A 27,996-nucleotide genomic window follows, 5' to 3' on the forward strand; every position below is an offset into this window, starting at 1 on the left:
AAAGAACTGGCTCTGGGGCCAGAAAAACCGGTTCCAGGCTAGCACCAACTCTCTGCTGGGCCAGAGGAAAGAACCGCTTACGTCGGGGGGGGCGGAGTTGTTAAGACCAACAACAATAACAAGACCGCGAAAGATCGGCATTTTTAAGCGACGAGAAGCAGCAGCTGTACAAACGCGAAGTCATCCATTATTATTATTGTTGTTGCTGCTGCTGCTGCTTCCGTGTTGTTTTTGCTTCGATATTCGCGCCAAGGTTTATGCAAACGTAGCAACGTAACTGATGTACACAGCGACGTAACTGACGTATACAGCAACGTAATGACGCATCTTCCCTTAGCACCACGAGCTATGGAAAAGCAAACTGGTTCTCAGCTGGCTCGCAAGTTGAACGAGTTGTGAACCAGCACCGGCCCCGAACCAGCCCGGAACCGATTTGGTGGAAAAGGGGTATCAGATGCTCAGTAAAACCTACAGCTACCTTTTTTTTTTTTTTAAACCAAAGGGTCGTCTCGCACCAAATACTGACTTTGTTTCACATATTACGGCTTACTGCTTACAGTATTATTTTTTTTTTAATGTTGAAACATTTAATTTCATTATTTTTTAAGCCATTTTTGGTCGACAGCATTTCTTTACATGTGCCTACACTGCAAAAAATGATCTCTTGCTTAGAGAAAATATCTTTAATATGGGTGAATTTATCTATTATTTCTTCTTAGAAGTTTACTAGAACTCAAATATAAAATCATTTAGCTTACTTTGAGACGCTTTTACTAATTTCCAGCCTTAAATTTTCTTATTCTATTGGCAGATAATTTTGCTCATTTTAAGCATTCAATTCTAGAAAGAAGCAAAATTATCTGCCAATAGAAGAAGAAAATTTAAGGCTTGAAATTAGTAAAAGCGTCTCAAAGTAAGCTAAATAATCTTATATTTGAGTTCTAGTAAACTTCTAAGAAGAAATAATAGATAAATTCACCCATATTAAAGATATTTTCTCTCAACAAGAGATCATTTTTTGCAGTGTAAGACTTTTGCACAGTACTATTACAATACACACACACAAGCATATAAAATTTATATATTTAATATTAAAAAAAAATCAATACATAAAGCAAATTAGCAACTATCCAGACACTGAATACATGTTAGCTGACCATTAATTGTTTAAAATAAGTTCCTCGTTTAAATTGTAGTTACACCTTAAAGTGCATATTCTGGACCAATTTCGGGGTTTATTTATATGAATGAATGTCCCTTTACACACTCGTCCAGAAGGGTAATTTTGCACAAGGCCATCTGTCGACAGCAGAAAAAAGTAAAATAACAAAACACGTCTGGAAAAATCCCAAGGGAGTCTGGAGCCAGATTCGTGACGTTATCTGCGGAAGCGCCAGCAGGCTGCGCGAGCTTTGCACGGTTTCAGTGCACAGCCTGTGTACACCAAGCGCTCCCATTTCTCTCTCATTGTCCGGTCTTTTGGGAAACGATGAGCACTAATCCCATCAAGATTGGTGTTGCTACACCCTCCTACGATACATCTGTTAACCGTTTTAATAATTACGCGATAACGTTGAAGAAACTTGCAGAAAACCACCAGGTCGTTTTCTCATAAACAAACCAGCGCTGACGTAGGATTCAGAAGGAGGCATCCCGCACGCGACGTCACGAAAATCAATGTTTGCCGGGAAATCCAAACGCCAAGTTTTTTCAGAAGCGGACCAATTCGCCTCAAATGGCTTGATTTCAACTGAATTTTCCTGGTATTGCGCAAAGTAAAAAAATTGCACAAAATGCAAAATGTGACAGATATCTGACTGAAGTTTAATATAAAATAGGAGAATTACACTGATCTTGCTCCTGAATTTACCCGTGATATGCACTTTAAATAGGTCAGTTTTAAGAAAATTTTGAGTTTTATTTCGCTTTATACACATTGTGTTAGATTTTAAAGCTTCAGCTAGCTATTCAAACACATTCAAAACACAATTAGTTAAGATGAAGCTTTGCGCCATTAGTTTAATTAGTTGGATTTGTCATTTTTAAATTTATTACATTTCCTTAATTTGTAATGCCATTAAAACTGCTTCCTAATCAACAATTTAACTGATTATTAAAATAGCAATCGGTTAGTTACAGACTGAAAAAAAAAAGAAGCATACTGAGGTTTTGCACACACTGTACGCAGCAATTCGGAAAATAGCAAAAAAAAAAAAAAAAAGGACAACAGTTTCCAACCACACTAAAAAGGTAACCGTAGCGACAAGCTTTCACAGCTGCATGCTTGGTTAGTGTTGCCAGATCCACAGCATTTCCACATCCTGTGCATGTACCACCAAGCTGCACTTCAAGGTTCACATCGAACAGAAGCTCGTAAGGGTTGAAGCATGTTGGGGGGTTCAGACCGTGCGGTCAGTGATGTATTTGTCCCGAGCAGCACTAGTTCTATAATTCAACTAAGCAAGCAGACTTCTCTGGTAGGAGATGAAGCCTGGAACAAGTGGGCTTTTTCGAAACACGATGAGATAGGAAAGTTCTTGAGGTCTGATTGAAAAAAAAAAAAAGACGTTGGGACAAAATGTTTGGAGGAGGAGTATGAATTCGCTGACCTAATCTCACTCGGTCTCTTCCTGAAGGAATCCTGACTTCTCTTGCACTTCAGAAAATGTAGCATGACGAGGGATACGAGGGTTTATATCGGCATCCTGCTATCAGCTGCAACAGCAACCGAGACGCATCCCGAGTGCTAAAATATTGACTGACCACGCTAGCTATTCACCTCCCTTGACTTATTTGCATATTTTACATCCTTGTAAACTGCCCAACCCACGTCAATTGCCTCCACTAGAGTCTACTCTGAGGCTTTCCTGGAGTGTCGAGCTCCTCACCCTGTCACCTGCTGCGCGTCCTCGGCTCCACCTCCTAATACCTCGCAACCTTATTTACTTGTAGGAAAGTACAAAATTTTATAGCGGTCAAGTTTACTTTCTTTTTATTCTAGTTAAAAGATTACGTACGGCAATGAATTCGAAATAACGTGTGCATGTACACTACCGTTCAAAAGTTTGGGGTCACCCAGACAATTTTGTGTTTTCCATGAAAAGTCGCACTTTTATTTCCCACCATAAGTTGTAAAACGAATAGAAAATATAGTCAAGACATTTTTCTGGCCATTTTGAGCATTTAATCGACCCCACAAATGTGATGCTCCAGAAACTCAATCTGCTCAAAGGAAGGTCAGTTTTATAGCTTCTCTAAAGAGCTCAACTGTTTTCAGCTGTGCTAACATGATTGTACAAGGGTTTTCTAATCATCCATTAGCCTTCTGAGGCAATGAGCAAACACATTGTACCATTAGAACACTGGAGTGAGAGTTGCTGGAAATGGGCCTCTATACACCTATGGAGATATTGCACCAAAAACCACACATTTGCAGCTAGAATAGTCATTTAGCACATTAGCAATGTATAGAGTGGATTTCTGATTAGTTTAAAGTGATCTTCATTGAAAAGAACAGTGCTTTTCTTTCAAAAATAAGGACATTTCAAAGTGACCCCAAACTTTTGAACAGTAGTGTAGTAAATAAAATAACTACAACAGACTGCTCTTTTTCAGCTTCCTCTTTCAGATGGAAACATGCTGTTTAACCATTTTTGGCAGCATCCTTAATAAACATCTTATATCATCCAATATCAGCCGAGTCGGGCATACACTGACAGGTTTTATTCCGTGTTAATTACATTAAAATTTCCCTCCGTTTACCTTGACGGAAGGTGAAAGGATGAATCTTTCGAGTGAGAAAATCGAGACAGGACAAACGGTTACGAAACTGGCTTCCAGGGAGTCAATTAATAGTAGAGGGTTCAAAACACCTGTGCAAATGTCAATCATTCCAGATTTGGGTCAATTGACTCATCTGCTATTTTTAGTGGCAAGAACGACAAGAAAAACAAGACTGCTCTTGCGGAGAATTCTTGAGTGATAAAACTCCTCATGGTAACAGACGCCGATGTTAAAATACGCAGATTGCCCGAAGGGTCTCTGGTCTGCCTTAGCGAATTGGAGAAAGTGTTCAAAAGTGGCTGTATTTTTGAAAACTGGGCTTTCGAAGCTCAGTGCCGTGTGTATTCAATTCCATCCATATTTTGGTGGAACGTTTGGTGTTTTCCGTCACTGTTAACCACCAAATCAATCGAGTCATGACGACGACGTCTGGTCTGGATGAACTAGATGAGACTGATGCTGCTTTTCGACCAACAGGGAACAGGTTTTTGAACTGGTTCCGTTCAGGATTCTTTGAACTTTGGTGCCAGCTAGCGAACCAGTCTGCGTTTTCACCAATTTTTAGTGGAATCACTGATACCCCTTTTCCACCAAATCAGTTCCAGGGCTGGCTCGGGGCCAGTGCTGGTGCTGGTTCACAACTCGTTCAACTTGTGAGCCAGCTGAGAACCAGTTTGCTTTTCCATAGCTCGCGGTGCTAAGGGAAGCCACGTCAGTTACGTCGCTACGTTTGCATAAACCTTGGCGCGAATATCGAAGCAAAAACAACACGGAAGAAGCAGCAGCAACAGCAATAATGGATGACTTCGCGTTTGTACAGCTGCTGCTTCTCGTCACTTAAAAATGGCGATCTTTCGCGGTCTTGTTATTGTTGTTGGTCTAAACAACTCCGCCCCCCCCGCTGACGTAAGCGGTTCTTTCGTCTGGCCCAGCAGAGAGTTGGTGCTAGCCTGGAACCGGTTTTTCTGGCCCCAGAGCCAGTTCTTTGTCAGTGGAAACAGAAAACCCGGTTCCAAACTAAGCACTGGCCCCGAACCAGCCCTGGAACTGCTTTGGTGGAAAAGGGGCATGAGATCAAGGATGCGTCATGAACAGAGAGAGCTGCATAAACAGTAGTCGCAAGACGGTGGTGCGCAGTGATCATCTCCGAGCTTTTGTTCAGTTATTGCAGATAATTGTTGACACTCCGGGTGGCACGGTGGTGTAGTGGTTAGCGCTGTCACCTCGCAGCAAGAAGGTCCTGGGTTTGAGCCCAGCGGCCACGACGAGGGCCTTTCTGCGTGGAGTTTGCATGTTCTCTCCATGTCCGCCTGGGTTTCCTCCGGGTGCTCCGGTTTCCCCAACAGTCCAAAGACACACAGGTTAGGCTAATTGGTGGCTCTAAACTGACCGCGTGTGTGAATAGTTGTTTGTCTTTATGTGTCGGCCCTGCGATGATCTGGCGACTGGTCCAGGGTGTACCGCACCTCTCACCCATAATCAGCTGGGATAGGCTCCAACTTGGCCGCGACCGTGCGCAGGATAAGCAGTTACGGATAATGGATGGATGTTTTCACGCCAGTTTTTCTGAAGATGTATCCTTTTTCGTTGCCTTCTCCATTTCTGCGCTGTGCTTCTTCTCCAAACTAATGATATCATGGTTCGTGCTGGAAAAACCAGCTCTGTTTTGCTTCCAGCTGGGAACCAAAAGGTTTTTCAGGTTCCGAACCAATTTATTTTTAGTCGAAATGTTCTGAATGGTTCAAAATTTGGTGCGTAAACCAGAAACGAACCCGTCCCCTTTGGGTGAAAAAGGAGTACGATAGGGGTGTTCTCCTGCTGAGAAACAAAGGGTGTAGTTCTCGCCACTCCACTGCCCAATTGTTTACAAAAAAAAAAAAAAAAAGATCAGTCATGCCTGTCTCTAATGTGATCGATAACAAGTGACATAAAAATCATTACGCTCTTAAGAGCAGAGCGGAGAAGATTCTCCTACCTTGCTGAGTAAGCCGGATCTGCGGGGAATAATAAACTCCTCATTACAATTACGCTGTGTAAACCCATGGCCACTGAGCAAGTTACAGCTCGAGAGAGAACACCGCCAGTAGAACACTATAAGCTGAAGCAGAAACTGATGGTCTTGATACAGTAAGGTGTGAATGAGGTACGAAACGGCTGACGCGCGCTTTTCCATACTTGTCAGAGTTCAGAGTGAGAAAGCGAAAGATTGAGAGGACTGACCTCTTCAGCAAAGCCCTTAACATTCGACTGTTCAGCTCTCCGTGTCGGGATAGAAGTATCTTGTCAAGTGCGTAAATGAAGAATTGCGTATGAATAAATGTAAAACTCTATTAGAGTATATTTTTCTGCAAATATTCTGGAGTGGTGGAACTCAAAACTCATCCAATTTGCAAAACGTGCAGCTCTTCAACAGCACAAGTTTAGTTCCACAGTGGAAAAAAAAAAAAAAAAAAATCAGGAATGCAAATAAGAGAACGGAGAGAAGATGGAAGGAGGGGGGCCCAGGGAAGGGAGAAGGTTCCCGGCTTTTCTGACTCATGCAGTTTTGGACTCCTTCGCTCCATTTGTGGTCATTACAGCTCTCTTGGCCTTGATGAGATGCAGAGGAGAGCGAGTGAAGAGTGCGAGCGAGCGAACCATCATCATGTGTCGTGAGAAATGCAAACACGCCGCGCACACTCCCCTCCTCGTTTCCTCCACTCACACATTCTTTACTTAATCATGGAGTCCCTCTCTTTCTTTCCCCCCTCTTTCTCGCCGTAACTCCTCCTACAGCATGTGGAGGTGAAAGCATGAAGAATTCCTTTCATGCAAATGGACCTCCACTTCTTCACGGCACAAAACACAACCATGGGGTTCAAATGAAACGCGGCAAAACTTACCATCACCGAGGAGAAGCTACTCAGTTCTCAGTCCTGTCTGTGATTCTTTCAAATCCTTTCCTGAAAGGTTCCAGCGATCCGAAGGCTCCGAGTGGACTTAAGGCAACGGGCTGCATGCGTGCAAAAGCGACAGAAGGATCGGTGAACGAGTGCGCCTCAAACACACGCGCGCACCGTCGCCTCTAAGCCGTGCTGCCATCGCAAAACAAAACGCCCACGCATACACGCACTCACTCTCTCTCTCTCTCTCTCTCTGATCCCTGCCTTCTTTTACCTCTACATCTCTCACACTACTCCCCCTCCTCCTACTTTCTTTCTCCCCGTCTCTGTACACAAGCTGTGAGCCAGCCCCTTTTGAAAGTAGTGACCAATCAAAGAGTAAGATTGAGTCTCCAGTCCAGCACTGTCCGTCCACAAACACGACACATGAAGAGATGGAGAGAACGAGCAACAGGCTGCAGGAGAGGAAGTGTGTGTGTGAGTGGGAGCAAGAATACGAACTCGTTTCCTCTTTCGCTCCTCTTATCTTGTGGTTCCACCCTGGTAACCATGCGCATACATACACACACACATGCAAGGTTTCCCCATGTCCTGTTCTTAAAAAAAAAACAACAATCTTCCTGAGATCAGTAAACAGAAGGCGTGTCTATTTTCTACAAAATCAACCAACTCCACAAAGTGCAATGCTCAAGGGAAACTCCAGTGTTTATCTGGCAAAGCTGTTAGGTATGCATGGTAACCGCATACAACAACTGCAACACACTTCCCTGTACCTGCCCGCTCTCATCGCACTCGCAGTGGATGCCTAAGCGCAGTTGTTTAAATCTTTACATTAGTGCTGTCGGGCGGCACGGTGGTGTAGTGGTTAGCGCTGTCGCCTCACAGCAAGGAGGTCCGGGTTCGAGCCCCGTGGCCGGCGAGGGCCTTTCTGTGCGGAGTTTGCATGTTCTCCCCGTGTCCGCGTGGGTTTCCTCCGGGTGCTCCGGTTTCCCCCACAGTCCAAAGACATGCAGGTTAGGTTAACTGGTGACTCTAAATTGACCGTAGGTGTGAATGTGAGTGTGAATGGTTGTCTGTGTCTATGTGTCAGCCCTGTGATGACCTGGCGACTTGTCCAGGGTGTACCCCGCCTTTCGCCCGTAGTCAGCTGGGATAGGCTCCAGCTTGCCTGCGACCCTGTAGAACAGGATAAAGCGGCTAGAGATAATGAGATGAGATGAGATTAGTGCTGTCAAAAATATCGCGTTATTAACGCGTTAACTTGACTCAGTTTTAACGTCGATAATTTTTTTTATTGCGAGATTAACGCTCTGTGACATGATGCCATGCCCCGCACAGCCAGAGTCCTCTGCCCTCCCCCGAAGAGCCACGGTGCTCGGCTTAGGTTTCGTTTTCCCATCGGCGGCTCCAGCCCCACTTTGCAGTGGCTGTGACAAGACGTGTTATGCTCTGCAATAAAATAAAAAAAAAAAAAAAAAAAAAAAAACATTGGTACAACCAGTGTTCGAACTATGCCGATATTTTCGGGGGGTCCCTTTTTTTCCCTTGGGGTGGGGGGTGCTTGCGCTTGTCTCAGAGCGCGGATCTCCATCGCGCGCTCACTTCGGATATGCAAATGCTTCCTGTTACACACGATTGCTATGTCAATAAACATCATTTTGCCAATATTTTAGAGACCCCCCAACATTTCCTAAATCATGTTTTCAAGGGATCTCATGTCTGTTTCAGGGGATCTCGGATCCCCCGAGTACCCCCGTAGTTCGAACGGTGAGCAAGCCCATTCACTTTTTTATGCTGATAAGAGAATTACAATGGTTTTTCATGTGACAAAAATGTGCGATTAAATTGCGATTAATCGCGAGTTAACTATGACAGTCGCGACATTAATCGCGATTAAATATCTTAATCGCTTGACAGCACTAGTTTACATAAAACAGATTCATGACGTCATTTTATGAATTAGGAAATTCTAAATAATATCTAAACCCGCGCAGAACACATCGGTCAGAAGGCGTTATTTAATTTTCTATAACAGCGGCTCCGACAACAGAGGTTTAGATTTATGCACTCGGTCGAATTTGTTAGCGTTACTATAGGAACGGTTCGTTTGTAGGATCTGTAATGCGGATGCCACACGCAAGTGGATCGAAAACGGGCGTAATCATCGATACGGTGACGTTTTCTGTGAAGAGACGTTTCTTTGCCTCTTATGGAAGGAGTCTCCAGGGTTAGGAACGTGTCACGACTAGTATGTTTTCTGCTCTAGGAAAGTCCTCGGGACAGAGGAGTTTGCGCTTAAACTCGAGAGAGGGAATGTAAGTGATATGCATGTATGGTAACAATACGATAAATCGCAAATATACAAAAATCACAGTGATTCAAATCGATAGAATAAAAAATAAATTATCATCATCATCAAGCTGCGTAATCTCTTAGGGCAGGGCTTTTCAAAGTGTGGGAGAGTCAGCCCCCCCTCAGAGAGCAAATAAACAACAGCGCCCCCCCCTTACAATTTTTGTTGTTGCTATACTTAATGTTCCAGTCGTATTTAAAAAAAATGGTTGTTGGACACATTTTTATTTTTTCTTTTACACATTTTAAACATCTGTGCTTTTTGAAACATCTTTTTCACACATTTTAAACATCTGTGCTTTTTTTTTTTTTAAACATCTTGTTTTACACATTTTAAACATCTCCTAGCATCGTTAGCTAGCACCTCTTGGCAGACAACACACTGTGGCAGTGGAGCATCTTCAGATCCAGTCCATGAAAATCCAAACTTTAAATAATCGTGGTCATACTTCCTTCTTTTTTTGCTTGGCCCAGACTCTGTCTCCTCACTCACTGTAGCTTTAGGTACTAAAAATCGATCCATTTTGTCTCTGGAAAAGGCTAGCTGAACTTCGCTAAATGTCCGCAATAGTAACTTATTCTGGTTTATTTTTCCTCACGTTGCGCCCCCCTGAAGAACTCTGGCGCCCCCTAAGGGAGGCGCGCCCCACACTTTGAAAAGCCCTGTCTTAAGGCCTCTGCATGCTCTTGCGACAAGGCTTTCGCAGATAGCTTTTCACAGACAGTTGTAATTTATCGTTGAGCGGGGAGTAATAGGCGTGTGCGATGTTATTCACCGCCACAACGCAAGGGGGCGCGAAGTCGCTAGGAGTAGTTGGTGGGTGTGGTTAGTGGAGTGTTTATCCTCCAGTTACTTATAATGACTAGAACTGGAGTCGTATAGATGTACGTACTTCCTCACTTCCTCAATCAACCGCTCTTCGTGCTGCTCCATCTTCGCTCGTGTTTTTAAAAATGGCGGTCGTGAAAACAAACCAAACCGGGAAAGTAGGGAAGCGGAAGTGCGTGTACAGCGGATGTAGAGTGGACCAATCAGAGCCCTCTTGTCTGCGGCGCTGTCTGCGAGGCTTCTGCGGTGGTCACAATTTTTGGGAGGTGCGCGCAGAGCGTCTGCGAAGGTGGGGGGGGGGGGGGGGGGCTACGCAGACGCTATCTGCGACGCCGTCTGCGAGGACTGGGTTGTCAGCATAAATTGGCCTTTAGGGTTTCCTAGCTGTAATTGCGCTGTTTAGACAGCAGAAGGTGCAATAACATACAATAGCGGGAATGCACGACTTCAAAGTAGGCAGAAGTAACACAGCTCTAATTCTGCGAAAACGCACAAAAACAGATCTCAAATGTGAAAAAGCTGCTGTGCGATCGACTGTGCGAACAGATTTAATAAGAAATCTGAGCTCTTTTTACAGACTAGTGAAAGAGAAGCAAATGGGAGAAGTACAAATGTTCATTAGTTTATTAAGAAAAGTCCTATTTGTTATTAACTATTTTTCCCCCTTTCCATTTTTAATAAAAGGAATATTTTAAAGGCCTGTGATGACCTGGCAACTTGTCCAGGGTGTACCCCGCCTCTCGCCCATAGTCAGCTGGGATAGGCTCCAGCTTGCCTGCGACCCTGTAGAACAGGATAAAGTGGCTACAAATAACGGATGGATGGATGGAATATTTTCGTTAATGGGCTATTATGTTTTATTCCAACCTTTACAAATGTGTGCAAATTATTATTGGTTATTAAAGGAACAGTCCACCGTACTTCCATAATGAAATATGCTCTTATCTGAATTGAGACGAGCTGATCCGTACCTCTCCGAGATTTGCGCGACCTCCCAGTCAGTCAGACGCACTGTCACTCCTGTTAGCAATGTAGCTAGGCTCAGCATGGCCAATGGTATTTTTGGGGCTGTAGTTAGATGCGACCAAACTCTTCCACGTTTTTCCTGTTTACATAGGTTTATATGACCAGTGATATGAAACAAGTTCAGTTACACAAATTGAAGCGTAGCGATTTTCTATGCTATGGAAAGTCCGCACTATAATGACAGGCGTACTAACACCTTCTGCGCGCTTCGGCAGCGCATTGATATCTGAGCTCCGTATCAATGCGCTGTTGAACTTGTTTCATGTCACTGGTCATATAAACCTATGTAAACAGGAAAAACGCGGAAGAGTTTGGTCGCATCTAACTACAGCCCCAAAAAATACCGTTGGCCATGCTGAGCCTAGCTACATTGCTAACAGGAGTGACAGCGCGTCTGACTGACTGGGAGGTCACGCAAAGCTCGGAGAGGTACGGAGCAGCTCGTCTCAATTCAGATAAGAGCATATTTCATTATGGAAGTACGGTGGACTGTTCCTTTAAGACAATGAAACAAATTTTTTTTTCAATTTAACGAAAAGAATATTTAAGTTGAAAAGAATAGGAAAAGAAATGTTGCAATTTTCTTTGCTAATAAATTTTTCACCACAGAATTTTTTTTCAAAAACAAAATGGGAAAATCGAATCATGAACCCAATATCGTCAATCGAATCAAATATCATGAATTGGGTGAATTCTTACATGCGTAGTAAGTGATAACTGGAACTAACTCATCATGCTTCCACAACATTAAACATAACAATAAATGAAGAAAAAAAACAAAAAAACTCAAAAGGATGCGTCATTAATACAAGTTATGTAATTGTTGGCAAACTGCTGGGGTAGAAAAGAAAGTCTGTTGTGCTATTCCAGGAAAATAATCAACTTTGGACTGGTAACAGTAATGCTCCATCACACCACCCAGTCGTTTCTTATTTTGATTTATTCCTTCTGTAGTTCTGTATCTGGAACAACCAGACGTTTCAAAGTTATTTTCCATGATCCTCATTATCACTCGGATTCATCATGTTCCCATCCAGTCTGCCCAGTTTGAGCTATAAATAAGTTCACCCACCACCATTAAGGAGGACTGAAAAACCCATGACAGGGCCTTAAATTCTTATAAAGATGCTTAGTAAGCTGGAGAAATTAATTATGACGGACAAATTTTCCTGACAAATATGCAAAATGGTGTGGGCTTTTTTTAAATAAATAACTGAATCAGAGTAAATGAGTTGAGGCAGGCAGCCATGACACCATCTCCTATTCTTCTATCCTAGATTGGTGATTGTTATTTTGCCAAAATGGCAGCAGTGGTGGCGTGTGGTGGGTGGCGTCGCGCTGGGGGAGTGTGTGGGTGGAAGCATATGCAAGCCCATATGAGCGAGTCTGAACGTGAGAAAATGTACGTGTCCAAACCGCCGAATGCTGTCAGGAACTGAAGCAATGGTGACAGCCTGACCCATATTGTGCACACAGCACTCTCTCTCTCTCTGTGTAAGCACATGCAACAGAAAGAGAGACTGACAGTTTAATCAGTTTAACTCCTGGCCCTCCTCCTTTTCCTTTCCTCAGAAGATGTTTAGACATCAGAGCAAGTTGAACAGGCCCCAGCGCCTGACTACAGCGCCTGTCACATTTCATTCATTCATTACTATTAAATCCTTTCTTGCCCTGCAGTACTATTTTACTGCTGACTCGCCGTCACCGTTTCCCCTTGAAGGAATCCCAAACGTCACTTGCCTGTGGACGTCCCAGGGGTCAGCTTCAGGAGCAGAACTGACACACCCTACCTACTAGGGCTGTAACGATACACCCAACTCACAATTCGATTCGTATCGCGATTTTTGACCCACGATTCGATACGCCCACGATTTAAAAAAAATTTTTTTTTAAAGTAGTAAATTTGACTTAACATTTACTTACTTACATTAGCTATTTAATAACAAATAATTCAGACCACTGCAGAGAATGAGTAATATGTATGCAAAAATGAACAAATGTATATCCAAAGATTGTTTTATTTCTCAAAATAATACTGTTGAGCCGGAAGCTCTGGGTTTTTTTCGGTTCTGAAAAAGTCATTTTTCCAAATCATGTAAATCCGTTAAGATTTTTTTTTTTTTGGGGGGGTGGCTCTCTCACTGTCTCACTCTCATAGGGCCAATGATTTTCTGTGATCGCGGAAAACAGATGGAAATTACGGAATTTTTATGGTGAAACATTGCTCGCGTGTCAAAATGTAACTACCGCAGAAGGCTTCCGCCCAAGCAGACATGCCTTCAGTGTTGCCAGATATTGCTAACGTTTTCCACCCCAAAATATGTTCAAAACCAGCCAAAAAGCACCTAAACCCGCCCAATCTGGCAACACTGCATGCCTTTCCGGTCAAGTGATTGTGATTGGCTTGTGGCGCACCTAGCCAGCCAATGAGCTGCTTGTTTACAGATTCGCTCCCCGCGTCGCAACCAGAATGGCGACCGCTTAAAAGAAATGAATGCTCTGCCAGTGGTGAGTGTGGACGTTGCGTGACTCGCAGAAGATTGTCGCAGGTCGGCGAAAAAACGACTTACTAATAGATATAAAAAAAAAGTAATTTAAGTAAGTTTAAAATGTAATTTAAATAAAAAGTAAAGTATTCATAAATTGAAGTTTGGAAGCGCCTCTGTTTTTGGGCTGAGGAGAAGTTTGAAAGGGTGTACCGCGATTCTGCCTTCTTGTATCGCGATACGGATCGTGGCTCTGCGTATCGCGATTTCGATTCGCATATCGTTACAGCCCTACTACCTACAGTACCTAACGTACTTTTCAAAAACTGTTTAAAAAGGTACGGTTAGCGATTTTAGAAAACTTGAGCTTAACTACAAAAACATTTGTATCGAATGCAACATCACTGACGAGCAATTACAGACCTCCTTCTCCTGACTGGCTCGATGTTAAAGGGGAACAGAGGGCAATATATAGAGTAAATATAACAATAAAACACACATTGATGAACCTTATTCAAGACTTACAAAAGTTTTTTATTCTAAGGTTGGAAAGTTATAGTGTTTTGAAAGTAGCTCGAGCAAACTATTTCCGCAGTTTGAACAGCCCGCCATGATATTAATTTTATCCAATCAGAATGCACGTTCATTTTCTCTGTGTAACACTCATGACGTGCCCAGTTGTGTTGGCTCATTGAGGTTGGGAATAGCACGTGTGAATCGGAAAGTAGGATGAATTGTAAGTGATCGGCTACACAATGCCAGTGTGTTGCTTTCGGGTGTAATAACAGGACCGATGGAAAGCATAACGATCCTCCAGACGTGTCTTTTGCGGGATCTCTTCGTATGATTCGACAGAGCTGTCGCTTTCACTTGATGCGCCCGACGCCATGATTACACGCTTCTCTCCTAGTGCAGTGGGTAGGGCTGACGTCACGGTCTTTTAAAAATGGCGACTCTTGTGCCGTACCGACTATTATATTTACAATTACCAAGATATTTCGTTGTTTTCTAGTACATAAATTTGATAGAATACTTAAGAATATGTTACTTTGTCACATCAGCAACTGTATATATTATATTTGGTACCCCTTTAATAATAATAGAATAGATGGATCATTATTAGTAGTAGTATGAGCGTGGGCGGCATGGTGGTTAGCGCTGTCGCCTCACAGCAAGAAGGTCCTGGGTTCAAGCCCAGCGGCCAGCGAGGGCCTTTCTGTGTGGAGTTTGCATGTTCTCTTGGGTTTCCTCCGGTTTCCTCCACAGTCCAAAGACATGCAGGTTAGGTTAACTGGTGGCTCTAAATTGACCGTAGGTGGGAATGTGTCGGCCCTGCAATGACCTGGCGACTTGTCCAGGGTGTACCCCGCCTCTCACCCATAGGCAGCTGGGATAGGCTCCAGCTTGCCTGCAGAACAGGATAAGCGCCTACAGATAATGGATGGATGGATGGATGGATAGTATGAGCGTGTAATGGATTTAAACAGCATTAATAGCAGTAAATCACACGCTCGCAACATAGAGGTCTTGTTTTGTGGTCATTTTTGTTTCAACATACACTTCATTGCTTTGTGAAGGAGTTTGAGGTTTTCTGTAGGAATACGCTGCAACGTTCAGAGTCAACAGAGGTGGTAGGTAGGTAGGTGGGTGGGTGGGTGGAGACAGGGTTGGTCCTGGGAGGTAGGACAGGTGGACACAATGGGCAGCAGGTTAGCAGTGCCAGGCGGCCGCAGCTCTGCCACCCAAAGAAGGCTAACACCCTGCATGGCTCCAAAAAACATCTATGCATAATGCTTAGGCCAACACTGAGTGCTTTCTCAAAGCTACACACACACACACACACACACACACACACACACACACACACACACGACAACTCACAGTAGTGCCATCTGCCAGCATGAAGTGAGGTCTGTAAATCTAGCCAGTTTTTCAGAAACAAACAGACTTTCATTAATCCCTCCCCCTCTCTCTGATGGAGTTGGGTCTATATCACATTAAGTCAAATCAGACATTTATTACAGAAAAAACAAACCCCACACGTCCATTAAGGTGGTGGTGGTGACGACAAATTGGTAGGCTTAAAAAAAAAAAAAATCTGACAAATAGAAGTTCAAAACACAGCTGTGCAACTACACTTTGCTAAAGATGATGTGGACAAACCACACGGCTGTTGGAAAACATCTGTGGACGGATGAGACCCGAACAGAACACTGTGGTTTAAATAAGAAGCGTTGTGTTTGGAAAAAGGAAAACGCTGCATTCCTACATAAGAACCTTATCTCATCTGTGAAACATGGTGGTGGTAGTATCATGATCTGAGCCAGGACGGCTTGCCATCATCGATGGAACAATGAATTCTAAAGGAAAATGTCAGGACGTCTGTCCATGAACTGAGGCCAAGTTTACATTAGACCGTATGCGTCTCGTTTTCTTCGCGGATGCACTGTCCGTTTACATTAAAACGCCTGGAAACGCCAGGAAACGGGAATCCGCCAGTATTCAATCCAGATCGTGTCTGGTCCGGTGCTGTGTAAACATTGAGAATACGCGGATACGCTGTGCTGAGCTCTAGCTGGCGTCATCATTGGACAACGTCACTGTGACATCCACCTTCCTGATTCGCTGGCGTTGGTCATGTGACGCGACTGCTGAAAAACGGCGCGGACTTCCGCCTTGTATCACCTTTCATTAAAGAGTATAAAAGTATGAAAATACTACAAATACTGATGCAAATACTGCCCATTGTGTAGTTATGATTGTCTTTAGGCTTGCCATCCTTCCACTTGCAAGTGGTGAGTGACTTGCGCATGCTGCCCGATATGCACTGGGATCTCACACACAGCGGCTCAGTCCCGAATCACTGATCGTGCGCTATACTCGCGCGCTCTGTGAGCTGCGCAGGGCCGGAGTGCGCACCCTCCAGAGGGCACTCGCTGTTCAGGGCGGAGTGATTTGGAGCGCAGGATGCCTGCGGAGCCGAGCGTATCCATGTATTGGCGTTGCTGTGTGCACGCGAATCGTTTTAAAAACGTTAATCTGATGATCCACTGATACGGTCTAATGTAAACCCCACCTGAATCTCAAGAGAAGGTGGGTCATGCAGCAAGACAACGACCCTAAGCGCACAAGTCGTTCTTCCAAAGAAGAATAAAGTTAAATGTTTTGGAACGGCCAAGTCAAAGTCCTGACCTTAATCCAATCGAAATGTTGTGCAAAGCAGTTCTTGTGAGGAAACACATCCAACATCAGAGAGTTGAAACTGTCTTGTAGAGAGGACGGAGCTAAAATTCCTCCAAACCGAGGTGCAGGATCATCTAATCAACAGTTACTGGAAACTTTTACAGTGGTGCTTGAAAGTTTGTGAACCCTTTAGAATTTTCTATATTTCTGCATAAATATGACCTAAAACATCATCAGATTTTCACACAAGTCCTAAAAGTAGATAAAGAGAACCCAGTTAAACAAATGAGACAAAAATATTATACTTGGTCATTTATTTATTTCCTCACATGAACTGCTCGCTTCAGGTCCTTCCACAACATTTCGATTGGATTAAGGTCAGGACTTTGACTTGGCCATTCCAAAACATTAACTTTATTCTTCTTTAACCATTCTTTGGTAGAACGACTTGTGTGCTTTGGGTTGTTGTCTTGCTGCATGACCCACCTTCTCTTGAGATTCAGTTCATGGACAGATGTCCTGACATTTTCCTTTAGAATTTGCTGGTATAATTCAGAATTCATTGCTTCATCGATGATGGCAAGCCATCCTGGCCCAGATGCAGCAAAACAGGCCCAAACCATGATACTACCACCACCATGTTTCACAGATGGGATAAGGTTCTTATGCTGGAATGCAGTGTTTTCCTTTCTCCAAACATAACGCTTCTCATTTAAACCAAAAAGTTCTATTTTGGTCTCATCTGTCCACAAAACATTTTTCCAATAGCCTTCTGGCTTGTCCACGTGATCTTTAGCAAACTGCAGACATGCAGCAATGTTCTTTTTGGAGAGCAGTGGCTTTCTCCTTGCAACCCTGCCATGTACACCATTGTTGTTCAGTGTTCTCCTGATGGTGGACTCAGGAACATTAACATTAGCCAATGTGAGAGAGGCCTTCAGTTGCTTAGAAGTTACCATGGGGTCCTTTGTAACCTTGCCGACTATTACACGCCTTGCTCTTGGAGTGATCTTTGTTGGTCGACCACTCCTGGGGAGGTTAACAATGGTCTTGAATTTCCTCCATTTGTACACAATCTGTCTGACTGTGGATTGGTGGAGTCCAAACTCTTTAGAGATGGTTTTGTAACCTTTTCCAGCCTGATGAGCATCAACAACGCTTTTTCTGAGGTCCTCAGAAATCTCCTTTGTTCGTGCCATGATACACTTCCACAAACATGTGTTGTGAAGATCAGACTTTGATAGATCCCTGTTCTTTAAATAAAACAGGGTGCCCACTCACACCTGATTGTCATCCCATTGATTGAAAACACCTGACTCTAATTTCACCTTCAAATTAACTGCTAATCCTAGAGGTTCCCATACTTTTGCCACTCACAGATATGTAATAATGGATCATTTTTCTCAATAAATAAATGACCAAGTATAATATTTTTGTCTCATTTGTTTAACTGGGTTCTCTTTATCTACTTTTAGGACTTGTGTGAAAATCTGATGATGTTTTAGGTCATATTTATGCAGAAATACAGAAAATTCTAAAGGGTTCACAAACTTACAAACACCACTGTATTTTGACATCTTGTTATTTCAGCATGTGTCATCATTTCAAATTATTATCTTATTCCAAGATGTCTGTTTTCATTTCGATTTAATTTCATCATTCTGAATTTTGATTATTTTGAATTATATTCTCATCATTTTCATAGTTTGATGCATTATGTAGTTATTTTGACAAAATACATTATTTCAAGTTCATACGTTGTTATTTTGACTTCAGGATGTCATTACCTCAAGTTATTATCTTATCTCATGATGAGTCATCATTCCAACTTAATATCGCAATAGTTAGACTTCTGATTTTTTTTCACGTTATCTGCACATTTCAAAGACAGCATGTTATTTTGACTTCAGAACTCGAAATTTCAAGACACAACATAACCTCAAGTTATCATCTCATTATTTCAAGATATGCCATTATCTCGACTTAATCTCATTATTTCAACTTCAAAACTAGTTATTACATTTGCGTTAATATCTTGATATTTCGAGACATTATCTGCAATAGCCTTTTCACAGGCCTGCCAAAAAAGACCATCAAACGACTTCAGCTGGTTCAAAATGCAGCGGCGAGGGTTCTCACACGAACAAAAAGAACAGAGCACATTACTCCAATTCTAAGGTCCCTTCACTGGCTTCCAGTAAGCTACAGAATTGACTTTAAAGCATTGCTGCTGGTGTATAAATCTCTAAATGGTACAGGGCCCAATTACCTCTCTGATATGTTGCAGCGGCCTAACCCGATCAGATCTACCAGATCAAAACAGAAACATTTACTATTAAAACCAGTTGTTAAAACAAAGTGTGGTGAAGCAGCTTTTAGCTACTATGCAGTGCAGCTATGGAACCAACTGCCAGAGGACATTAAAAATGCTCCTGCTGTTGGCAGCTTCAAATCTAGGTTAAAGACCAAGCTGTTTTCAGATGCTTTCTGTTAAATAATTAATATTTTTACATTTTTTATAATCTTTACTTTCTCTGCATGTTTTAAATTTACTTTAATTTTATTCTATTTTATTCCGCTGGTTTCTTTTTCTTTTTCTCCTTTTTTCTTTTTGGCATTTTATTATTTTATTTCTACTGTTGTTTAATTCTTATTATTTTCTTTTAATTATTTTAATTAATTGTTTTAGATTAAAAATAAAATTATTTTATGTAATTTTATTTCTCTATTGTTTACTGTTTTTGTTTCTGTAAAGCACATTGAACTGCCATTGTGTATGAAATGTGCTATATAAATAAACTTGCCTTGCCTCTTTATTTAAATATATTATCTTGTTATCTAGTAGCCTACTTACTCAAGTAGCCTATAGTACCAGTCAAAAGTTTGGTTCTAATTTAATGTTTTTTCTTTATTTTTATGAATTAAAAGATGCTTCATATCTTAACTCTTTACCCCTTAATGACGACCCCGTGTATGCACCACAATGACGACATTTGACGACTTTTTTTTTTCTGGTAAATATGTTCTAAGGGTGAACAGTATATACATATACAAGGGTGGCTGTAGCAACTGCTTTAAGAGTTAAAGTGCATATCGCGGGTAAATTCAGGAGCAAGATCAGTGTAATTCTCCTATTTTATATTAAACTTGGGTCAAATATCTGTAACATTCTGCATTCTCTGCAATTTTTTTTTTTACCTTGCACAATACCAGAAAAATTCAGTTGAAATGAAGCCATTTGAGGCGAATTGGTCCGCATCTGAAAAAACTTGGCATTTGGATTTCCCGGCAAACACTGATTTTCGTGACGTCGCGTGCGGGACGCCTCCTTCTCAATCCTACGTCAGCGCTGGTTTGTTTATGAGAAAATGACCTGGTGGTTTTCTGCAAATTTCTTCAACGTTATCGCGTAATTATTAAAATGGTTAACAGATGTATCGTAGGAGGGTGTAGCAACACCAATCTTGATGGGATTAGTACTCATCGTCAGGGCTCGAAATTAACTTTTTTTCTTTGTGTCCCCCAGTGGTCCCGAATTCTGTGTTGTATTGTCCCGAATGGAAGCAATAGTGTCCCCATTTTTTTCCTCTCTGAAATAACCAGTGGTTAATATTATCATATGAAGTTACTATTATATTTGTAACTATGCGATTTTGAACCCTTTATATCATTTTTACAATAAGCCACAAGACACAAGCGACACATGTCCTATACATCATCTACTTCAAAATTACAGTTATTGCATTTTCAGTTTATTAAACTTTGGCGATCTCACTGTATGAATAGATACCCGTTTATTTAAAGGGGCCAACTAGCTCATTCAGAAAATGTTTCAACTCCCTACATCTGCAGTACACTTTAGTTGAAAATAAGACCCCTTTTATGTTCATTTCATCTACTTATACCTTGAATATCTGTTGGCACTTATAAGGCCAACTTATCATTTTCACCTTTACCGTTATCCATTTTTATGAACTTTCCGTTATCCATTACCGTTATCCATTTTTATGAACTTTCCGTTATCCATTTTTATGAACTTTCCGTTATCCATTACCGTTATCCATTTTTATGAACTTTCCGTTATCCATTACCGTTATCCATTTTTATGAACTTTCCGTTATCCATTACCGTTATCCATTTTTATGAACTTTCCGTTATCCATTTTTATGAACTTTCCGTTATCTATTTTTATGAACTTTCCGTTATCCATTTTTATGAACTTTTCGTTATCCATTTTTATGAACTTTCCGTTGTCCATTTTTATGAACTTTCCGTTATCCATTTTTATGAACTTTCCGTTATCCATTACCGTTATCCATTTTTATGAACTTTCCGTTATCCATTACCGTTATCCATTTTTATGAACTTTCCGTTATCCATTACCGTTATCCATTTTTATGAACTTTCCGTTATCCATTACCGTTATCCATTTTTATGAACTTTCCGTTATCCATTTTTATGAACTTTCCGTTATCCATTACCGTTATCCATTTTTATGAACTTTCCGTTATCCATTTTATGAACTTTCCGTTATCCATTACCGTTATCCATTTTTATGAACTTTCCGTTATCCATTACCGTTATCCATTTTATGAACTTTCCGTTATCCATTTTTATGAACTTTCGCTGCAAATGTTAGCACCATCAGCATAGTGCCAGCAGGTCCGAGCCTAGCTGTGCTGCTGACTGACTAAACTTTCTGAACTAGAAAGACACCAAGAAAACTCACTTATTCTGTTGAACGGTATCTTCCGTCAATATCATCCACATCATTCCTGTTGTATTTTATAACGTGTCTAACAGTGTTCATTAAGTTCATTCAGTTGCTAGCGTTGCCTGCAGACCAGGCGATGACACTTTGGATCCTGAAGGTCCCGGAGACGTTATGTCTGGGCTTTCAGTTTCTTCCCCGCGGTCGGTCCGCTTCAACCACTTCAGCATTTTTGTTCTGGCAAGAGTCGGCGCAGCGTGTGCGGTAGCAATTCCATTCCAAGTCCATATAATACGGACTCCGGCCGAAGATTCTAGAACAGAATGCGCTGCTCTGTAGCCTACGGATGCAGGGGCATCGAAAGTGTAGCTACTATGTATTTTTCGCTGTTAACGTTTTAAAATTAAAATTGACAAATTAGGTGAATGTCTACGTATGTGTTACGGCTTTGTAAATAATATTAATGTAGAACTTTTTTTCTAGATCTATTTTTTTTTTCCATTGTCCCGGGATTGTCCCAGATATGATAATTTTGTGTCCCGATGACATTTTTTATGGTCCCCGGGACATCGGGACACCGTTAGTTTCGAGCGCTGCTCATCGTTTCCCAAAAGACCGGACAATGAGAGAGAAGTGGGAGCGCTTGGTGTACACAGGCTGTGCACTGAAACCGTGCAAAGCTCTCGCAGCCTGCTGGCACTTCCGCAGGGAACGTCACAAATCTGGCTCCAGACTTCCTTGGGGTTTTTCCAGACGCGTTTTGTTATTTTATTTTTTTCTGCTGTAGACAGATGGCCTTGTGTAAAATTACCCTTCTGGATGAGTTACCCTTCAAGAGTTTCGTCAAATATCCGGATTTCCGGGTAAATCCGGAAGACTTTCATCCCTGTTTTAAAAACAGAACAATTGATGCATTTAAAGCCACGTGGCCCGAAATTCTCCGCTATTTTTTCCTGCTTCACCCGATTCAAGATACAACGTCATGCGTTACGTGGTGGGTTTTCCCCGTGTCCGCAAGGCATTGTGGGATACAAATTTGAAACAGGAGAGAAAAACAGAGGACGCGAGTGTGCAAATGAAACGTCAAAGACCGACTACAGTAGCAGAAAGCGAGAAAAAAAAATGATGTTATATGCGAAGGAAAGGAAACGCAGGACCAAACTAATAAATATCGGCATTTAGCGAGCACCTCGATGTGATCAGAATGATGTCACTGTCAGTGCACGGTCAAAGGTAAACCTGTAGATGGCAGTAATGCAATGCTGGATGCCAGCTGCTGTAAAACCCAAAAGAAGAAGGTAAACCTGTGCACGCACGCACACACACACACACGGACTTCCTCTGCAGAGCGAGCGATTTCATGCACGCTATTCGCTCGGGAATCCACTCAAATTAAATAACTTCCCAGCCACAGAATGGCCTGTTGCTTTTTTTTTTGAGATATTACAGAAATAAACATGCATCACAACGACCAAATTGCAGCGGGAACTAAATTTCACCGATTTTATGAAATCGAAAGGCCGTTTCGCTTTAAAGTGGCCGGTGAGTGTAAATAAACTGCAAGTGTAGATCTGGCTACATGTGAAAACATCTATTCAACTGCTGAACACACTGACCGTTGTCTCGCTGATTAACTTTAGGAAATGGCACTTTTTAGGAAGCGCGGTACTTACGTTGAACAAATTGGTTTTGTTTCTCTCGTAGAAAAGTCCCTGTGCAGGCATGTGCTTCAGCAGTTGCCATGGGACACTGCTCCCTAGCAACACATCCCTTGCCCACTGCAGATTCTGTAGAGACAAAATATATTCGGTTAGTTAGTGCGTGCTTGTTGATCGCATGTTCGCCAGCGTACTGAATACACACACACACACACACACACACCTTCCAGGTCTAAAGAAAAACTTTGAGAAACACACACAGTACAGTGAGTTCAGAAAGATATTTCTCTTCACTCATGCAGGTTTTGGGTGCTGGATTTTTTTTTTTTCCCCCTTTTAAGATCCCTTTGAAACAGACATACACTGAGTGCAGAATTATTAGGCAAGGGAGTATTTTGACCACAACATCCTTTTAATGCATGTTGTCCCACTCCAAGCTGTTTAGGCTTGAAAGCCTACTACCAATTAAGTATATCAGGTGCTGTGCATCTGTGTAATGAGAGGGGGTGTGGTCTAATGACAACACCCTATATCAGGTGTTATTAGGCAACCTCTTTTCCTCTGGCAAAATGGGTCAGAAGAGAGATCTGACAGACTTTGAAAAGTCTAAAATTGTGAGATGTCTTGCAGACGGATGCAGCACTCTTGAAATTGTGAAGATGTTGAAACGTGATCACCGAACAATCAAGCGTTTCATTGCAAATAGTCAACAGGGTCGAAAGAAGCGTGTGGGGAAAAAAAAAAGGCGCAAAATAACTGCACGTGATCTGCGGAAAATCAAGCGTGAAGCTAACAAGCAGCCATTAGCATCCAGTTCTGCCATATTCCAGAGTTGCAACATTCCTGGAGTGTCAGAGTACAAGGTGTGCAATACTGAGGGACATGGCCAAGGTAAGGAAGGCTGAAAAACGACCACCACTGAGTAAGGCACACAAGATAAAACGTCAAGACTGGGCCAAGAAATATCTTAAGACTGATTTTTCTAAGGTGCTGTGGTCTGATGAGATGAGAGTGACTCTTGATGGGCCAGATGGATGGGCCTGTGGCTGGATCAGTAATGGTCACAGAGCTCCACTCCAACTCAAGGTGGAGGTGGAGTACTGCTATGGGCTGGTATCATCAAAGACGAGCTTGTTGGACCTTTTCGAGTTGAGGATGGACTCAAACTCAACTCCCAGACCTACTGCCAGTTCCTGGAAGAAACCTTCTTCAAGCAGTGGTATGGAGCACTTGCATGTGACGTCACAGCCGATCCAGACTGTGACAGACGCCATCTTGTCGGTCAAACGCCATATTCCACCTTCTACTTCTGGTTCTACTTCTGCTTTTACTTCTACCTTTTCTTCTGGAAAACCCTACTATATACAATTCTACTACAACGGCTGCGGCTACAAGCTCTCCCTACCTGTGCACGGTTTTTATGTTTTTTGTGTGTATTTTTGCGTGTTGTTCGTCTGTACCGGACTTCAATATCCACTACAACCGTATGGACTTACTGGACATTGGTTTCCAGCAGAAAATGACGGTTTGAAGCGATTTCCATCGCATGCACAACATTCCGGACGAGATAGCGAGACCAGCGGGGTCTCCATGGATTGTTATCGGAGGCAAAGCGAAGGAGGCGGCGTCGGGAGCGGAAGCAAAAGCGAGGCTGCAGGCAGAGCCAGCCTGTTGACTAAGCTCAGAAAACAGCCACTCAAACCTCCACTGCTAAGCCTCTATCTCTCCAACGCCAGATCCATGTAAACAAGACGGACGATTTGGAATTACAGCTGGAATTACCTTATTCTATTCTATAATCGGCTGGTCAGTGCTATACTCAATACTTAAGTGACTTACCCGTCCAATGAGGATTCTTGTTTACAAAATGCCACATCTGAGTCGCTGACAAATCCTGAATTTCTGTAAAGATAACTGTCCAGAGATTTATAAGCACAGTGTTTCACCACTGAACAGCGAGGGAAAGTTAATGAGGTAATTATACACGTCCGGGTATTCCGCTGGCAGTTCAAAATCCAGTCGTGAAAACTCCGTCCGGTAAGCCATAAGGGTCACTAATCTGTAGATCGTTTATTTTAGACATATATCTAGTTATCTGTTCATTAGAAAAATGAGCCGTGTAGTCCGTCGGTTGAAATTGATCCATTCTGTACACGAGTGCAGCAGTATTCAGCGGTGTTTTTGACCGACAAGATGGCGGTTGTGTACTTTGCGGTCACGTGACTGCAAGATCTCTATAGGAAAAAGTCAGCATCTTTCAAGAAGAACATGATTTTCATGCAGGATAATGCTCCATCTCATGCGTCCAAATACCCCACTGCGTGGCTAGCCAGTAAAGGTCTGAAAGGTGAAAAAATAAATGACATGGCCCCCTTGTTCACCTGACCTAAACCCCATAGAGAACCTGTGGTCCATTATAAAACGTGAGGCCTACAAAGAGGGAAAACAGTACACCTCTCTGAACAGCGTCTGGGAGGCCGTGGTTGCTGCTGCACACAATGCTGGTCGTGAACAGATAAAGAAATTGACAGAATCTATGGATGGAAGGCTTTTGAGTGTCCTCATGAAGAAGGGTGGCTATATTGGTCACTGATTTTGTTTTTGAATGTCAGATATGTTTATTTGCAAATCTGGAGTTGTCATATCAGTGTACCTGGTGAAAATAAATAAGTGAAATGGCTACATATTTGGTTTTTATTAAGTTGCCTAATAATTCTGCACAGTGAAAGTTACCTGAACACATGCATATTCTCCGAAAATGGCCAAAACTAAAAACGCCCCACTCTAACTCCCATACATATTCAGCTTTGATATTTATGAGCCGTTTTGGTTGATTAAGAACATAGTTGTTGTTCAATAATAAAACTAACCCTCATTGCCTAATAATTCTGCACTCAGTGTATTTCATAGCACTAAAAACTGGTTATTATAAATTACGGTGCACAAAAACAACCAGCGACAAGCAGTGCTGCTAACGGTATTGCCCCAATACCATTCGTTGGTGATGTTAACGATATTTTTCAATCAAAACGCGTTAATCATCACAAATTACAGATTTCTGGTGCAATAGCTAAAAGGGTTCAAACACACCCACGTACAGCACCACAAACAACACAATTAAACCACATAAACATCCTTTTTTCTCCTAATTATACCAAATCACATTAGTCATGGTCGGATGAACACATTTAAGGGTTGAATTAATTGCTCCCAGAGTCAATGGAACATAACTGCTGCTATGAAAAAGCATTAAAAAGGCCCTACAGGATAGAAGTAAATGTTTTGCTAATCTGTTATTTAAACTACTAGTAAAAAAAAAAAAAAGTTATTTGAGCACTATATATACACACGCACACATTCGTACACCGTAAGTCGTAGAATGAACTGACCGGCTTTTTGCTGATCTTGCACCAGCTTCAGCAAAAATGCTAAACAGGAAGTCAACAGAAAAACCACAGCTGCAAGCTCCGTTAGCTTACGCCACATTCTGTGCACACGCGCTCCAAGCTTAGGCCTCGGCATAATCACAGCTCGTGGCAGCTTTATAGCTCCGACAGAGCTGTGTGTATTCACAGCAGTGCAGCTGATTACAGCCTTTTCTGCAATTATCTCTCCGCCTGTCTCGCTCAACCAGCGGCCATGGATACTTTAATAATCACCGAGGCGGTTTCTCTTTTAAAAGGACAATGGAGCTCTGGCTTCCCCAGAAGCAAGCAGAGACTGATGAAGGACCGCAATACTGGAGAACTTCGGCTGGGTTACGCGACGAATCTGTAACCTGCGACCACATAAAAGCCCCTGAATTGACGAAAAGGCACCAGATCTGCTGGTCAAAGACAGGAGAAATGCTGAGTGCGTTCCTCGTGTTAACCGCAGATGAAAAATGAGAGCGAGGGGAAGCCCCTGGTCTGTCCCCTGTTTAAGGTGACCCCATAGAATGATCACAAAGCGTGGGGTTTCCCTATATACAGCAACTTCCTGTCACACTGAACAAAGCTTAATCTAACAGCGCAGCATGAGTTACATCCTGTGCTCACGTTGGCAAGGAGTGAGAAAGGACATGTGCATCAATGCAGACTCATGCTGCCCAGCTTATGTTACCATTCATGCCAACTGGCATGGACACCCAAATGCACGCGCACACACACTCGCACACACGACTTGCTCCAAATCAGCCCAAACAATAATATTTAGTATAATAAATTGGGGTCATCATCCTCTGGCAACGTGTTCCAATGTTGCCCGACACGCTGATTAGTGAGGGACGGACAAATAACGGATTAGCCATCCCTCCGGGCAAGTGGAAGTTGACCAGGCCTGTGTTGTGGCTGCCTGGAAATATAAACGACGAGGCTAACCAAGGCTGTGAGCTGTGATGATTCCCTCTTCGTGTCACAAATAAAAACACTCAAGCCTAACTACAGTACCGTGAGGCACATCTTGTGCTCGCAGACGTGCTTACAGGATGGCAGCTAAATGAGATGAAAACATAAGTGATAACACTGTTTATAATACATCGGGCCAAATTACTAGATTCTGATTGGTCAATCAAGGAGGGCTTTTTTTTTCCTTATCACGGGGCTGTATTTCTGAAATGCTATTGGCTAGTTCGTTGCTTGGTTACGGTTACAAAAACGAGCAAATTTTGCCAACAAAATGGCTGACTCAGCAATGCCGCGTTTCGCTATATTTGACGAAGAAATGATAAACCAATTGAAAGCTGCAAGCGAAGATGAAAATACCAAAAAAAAAAAAGTATGAATTTTTGGCTTTCCGTGTTTAAGAAATGGGCCGCAGAAAGACGAATAAACAAACGACTCTCTAGTGGCGTATGAATGCTGGGAGTTAGACAAGGTGCTATCGCAGTTTTATGCAGAAGTGAGGAAAGAAAATGGAGAAAACTACGAACCAGACTCTTAAAAGTAATCCAGGCAGCATTGGATCGGCATCTGTCTCTCACTCACTCTCTCTCTCACTCACGGCGGCCACAGCCGAGCCGCACGCCGGACGCTCCAATCGTGTCGATCCGCCAGGCAGGTTTTAAGCTCGGTCGTGCTGGTGGCACCAACATCCCTCCTTAGTGTGT

The 27,996-nt window shown here is 42.5% G+C and overlaps 1 protein-coding gene across 4 annotated transcripts in view; it reads right to left on the reverse strand.

Annotated features, from left to right (window-relative positions):
• Positions 1-27,996, reverse strand: part of cabin1 (calcineurin binding protein 1) — a 210,975-nt gene that overhangs the window by 72,504 nt on the left and 110,475 nt on the right. For all 4 annotated transcript variants that reach the window (XM_060931349.1, XM_060931348.1, XM_060931347.1 and 1 more), the window contains one exon: positions 22,926-23,039. In XM_060931349.1, the coding sequence (XP_060787332.1) occupies positions 22,926-23,039 (114 nt within the window). The remainder of the gene's footprint in view (positions 1-22,925; positions 23,040-27,996) is intronic.

Source organism: Neoarius graeffei, chromosome 10, assembly GCF_027579695.1.
Source record: "Neoarius graeffei isolate fNeoGra1 chromosome 10, fNeoGra1.pri, whole genome shotgun sequence".
NCBI lineage: Eukaryota > Metazoa > Chordata > Actinopteri > Siluriformes > Ariidae > Neoarius > Neoarius graeffei.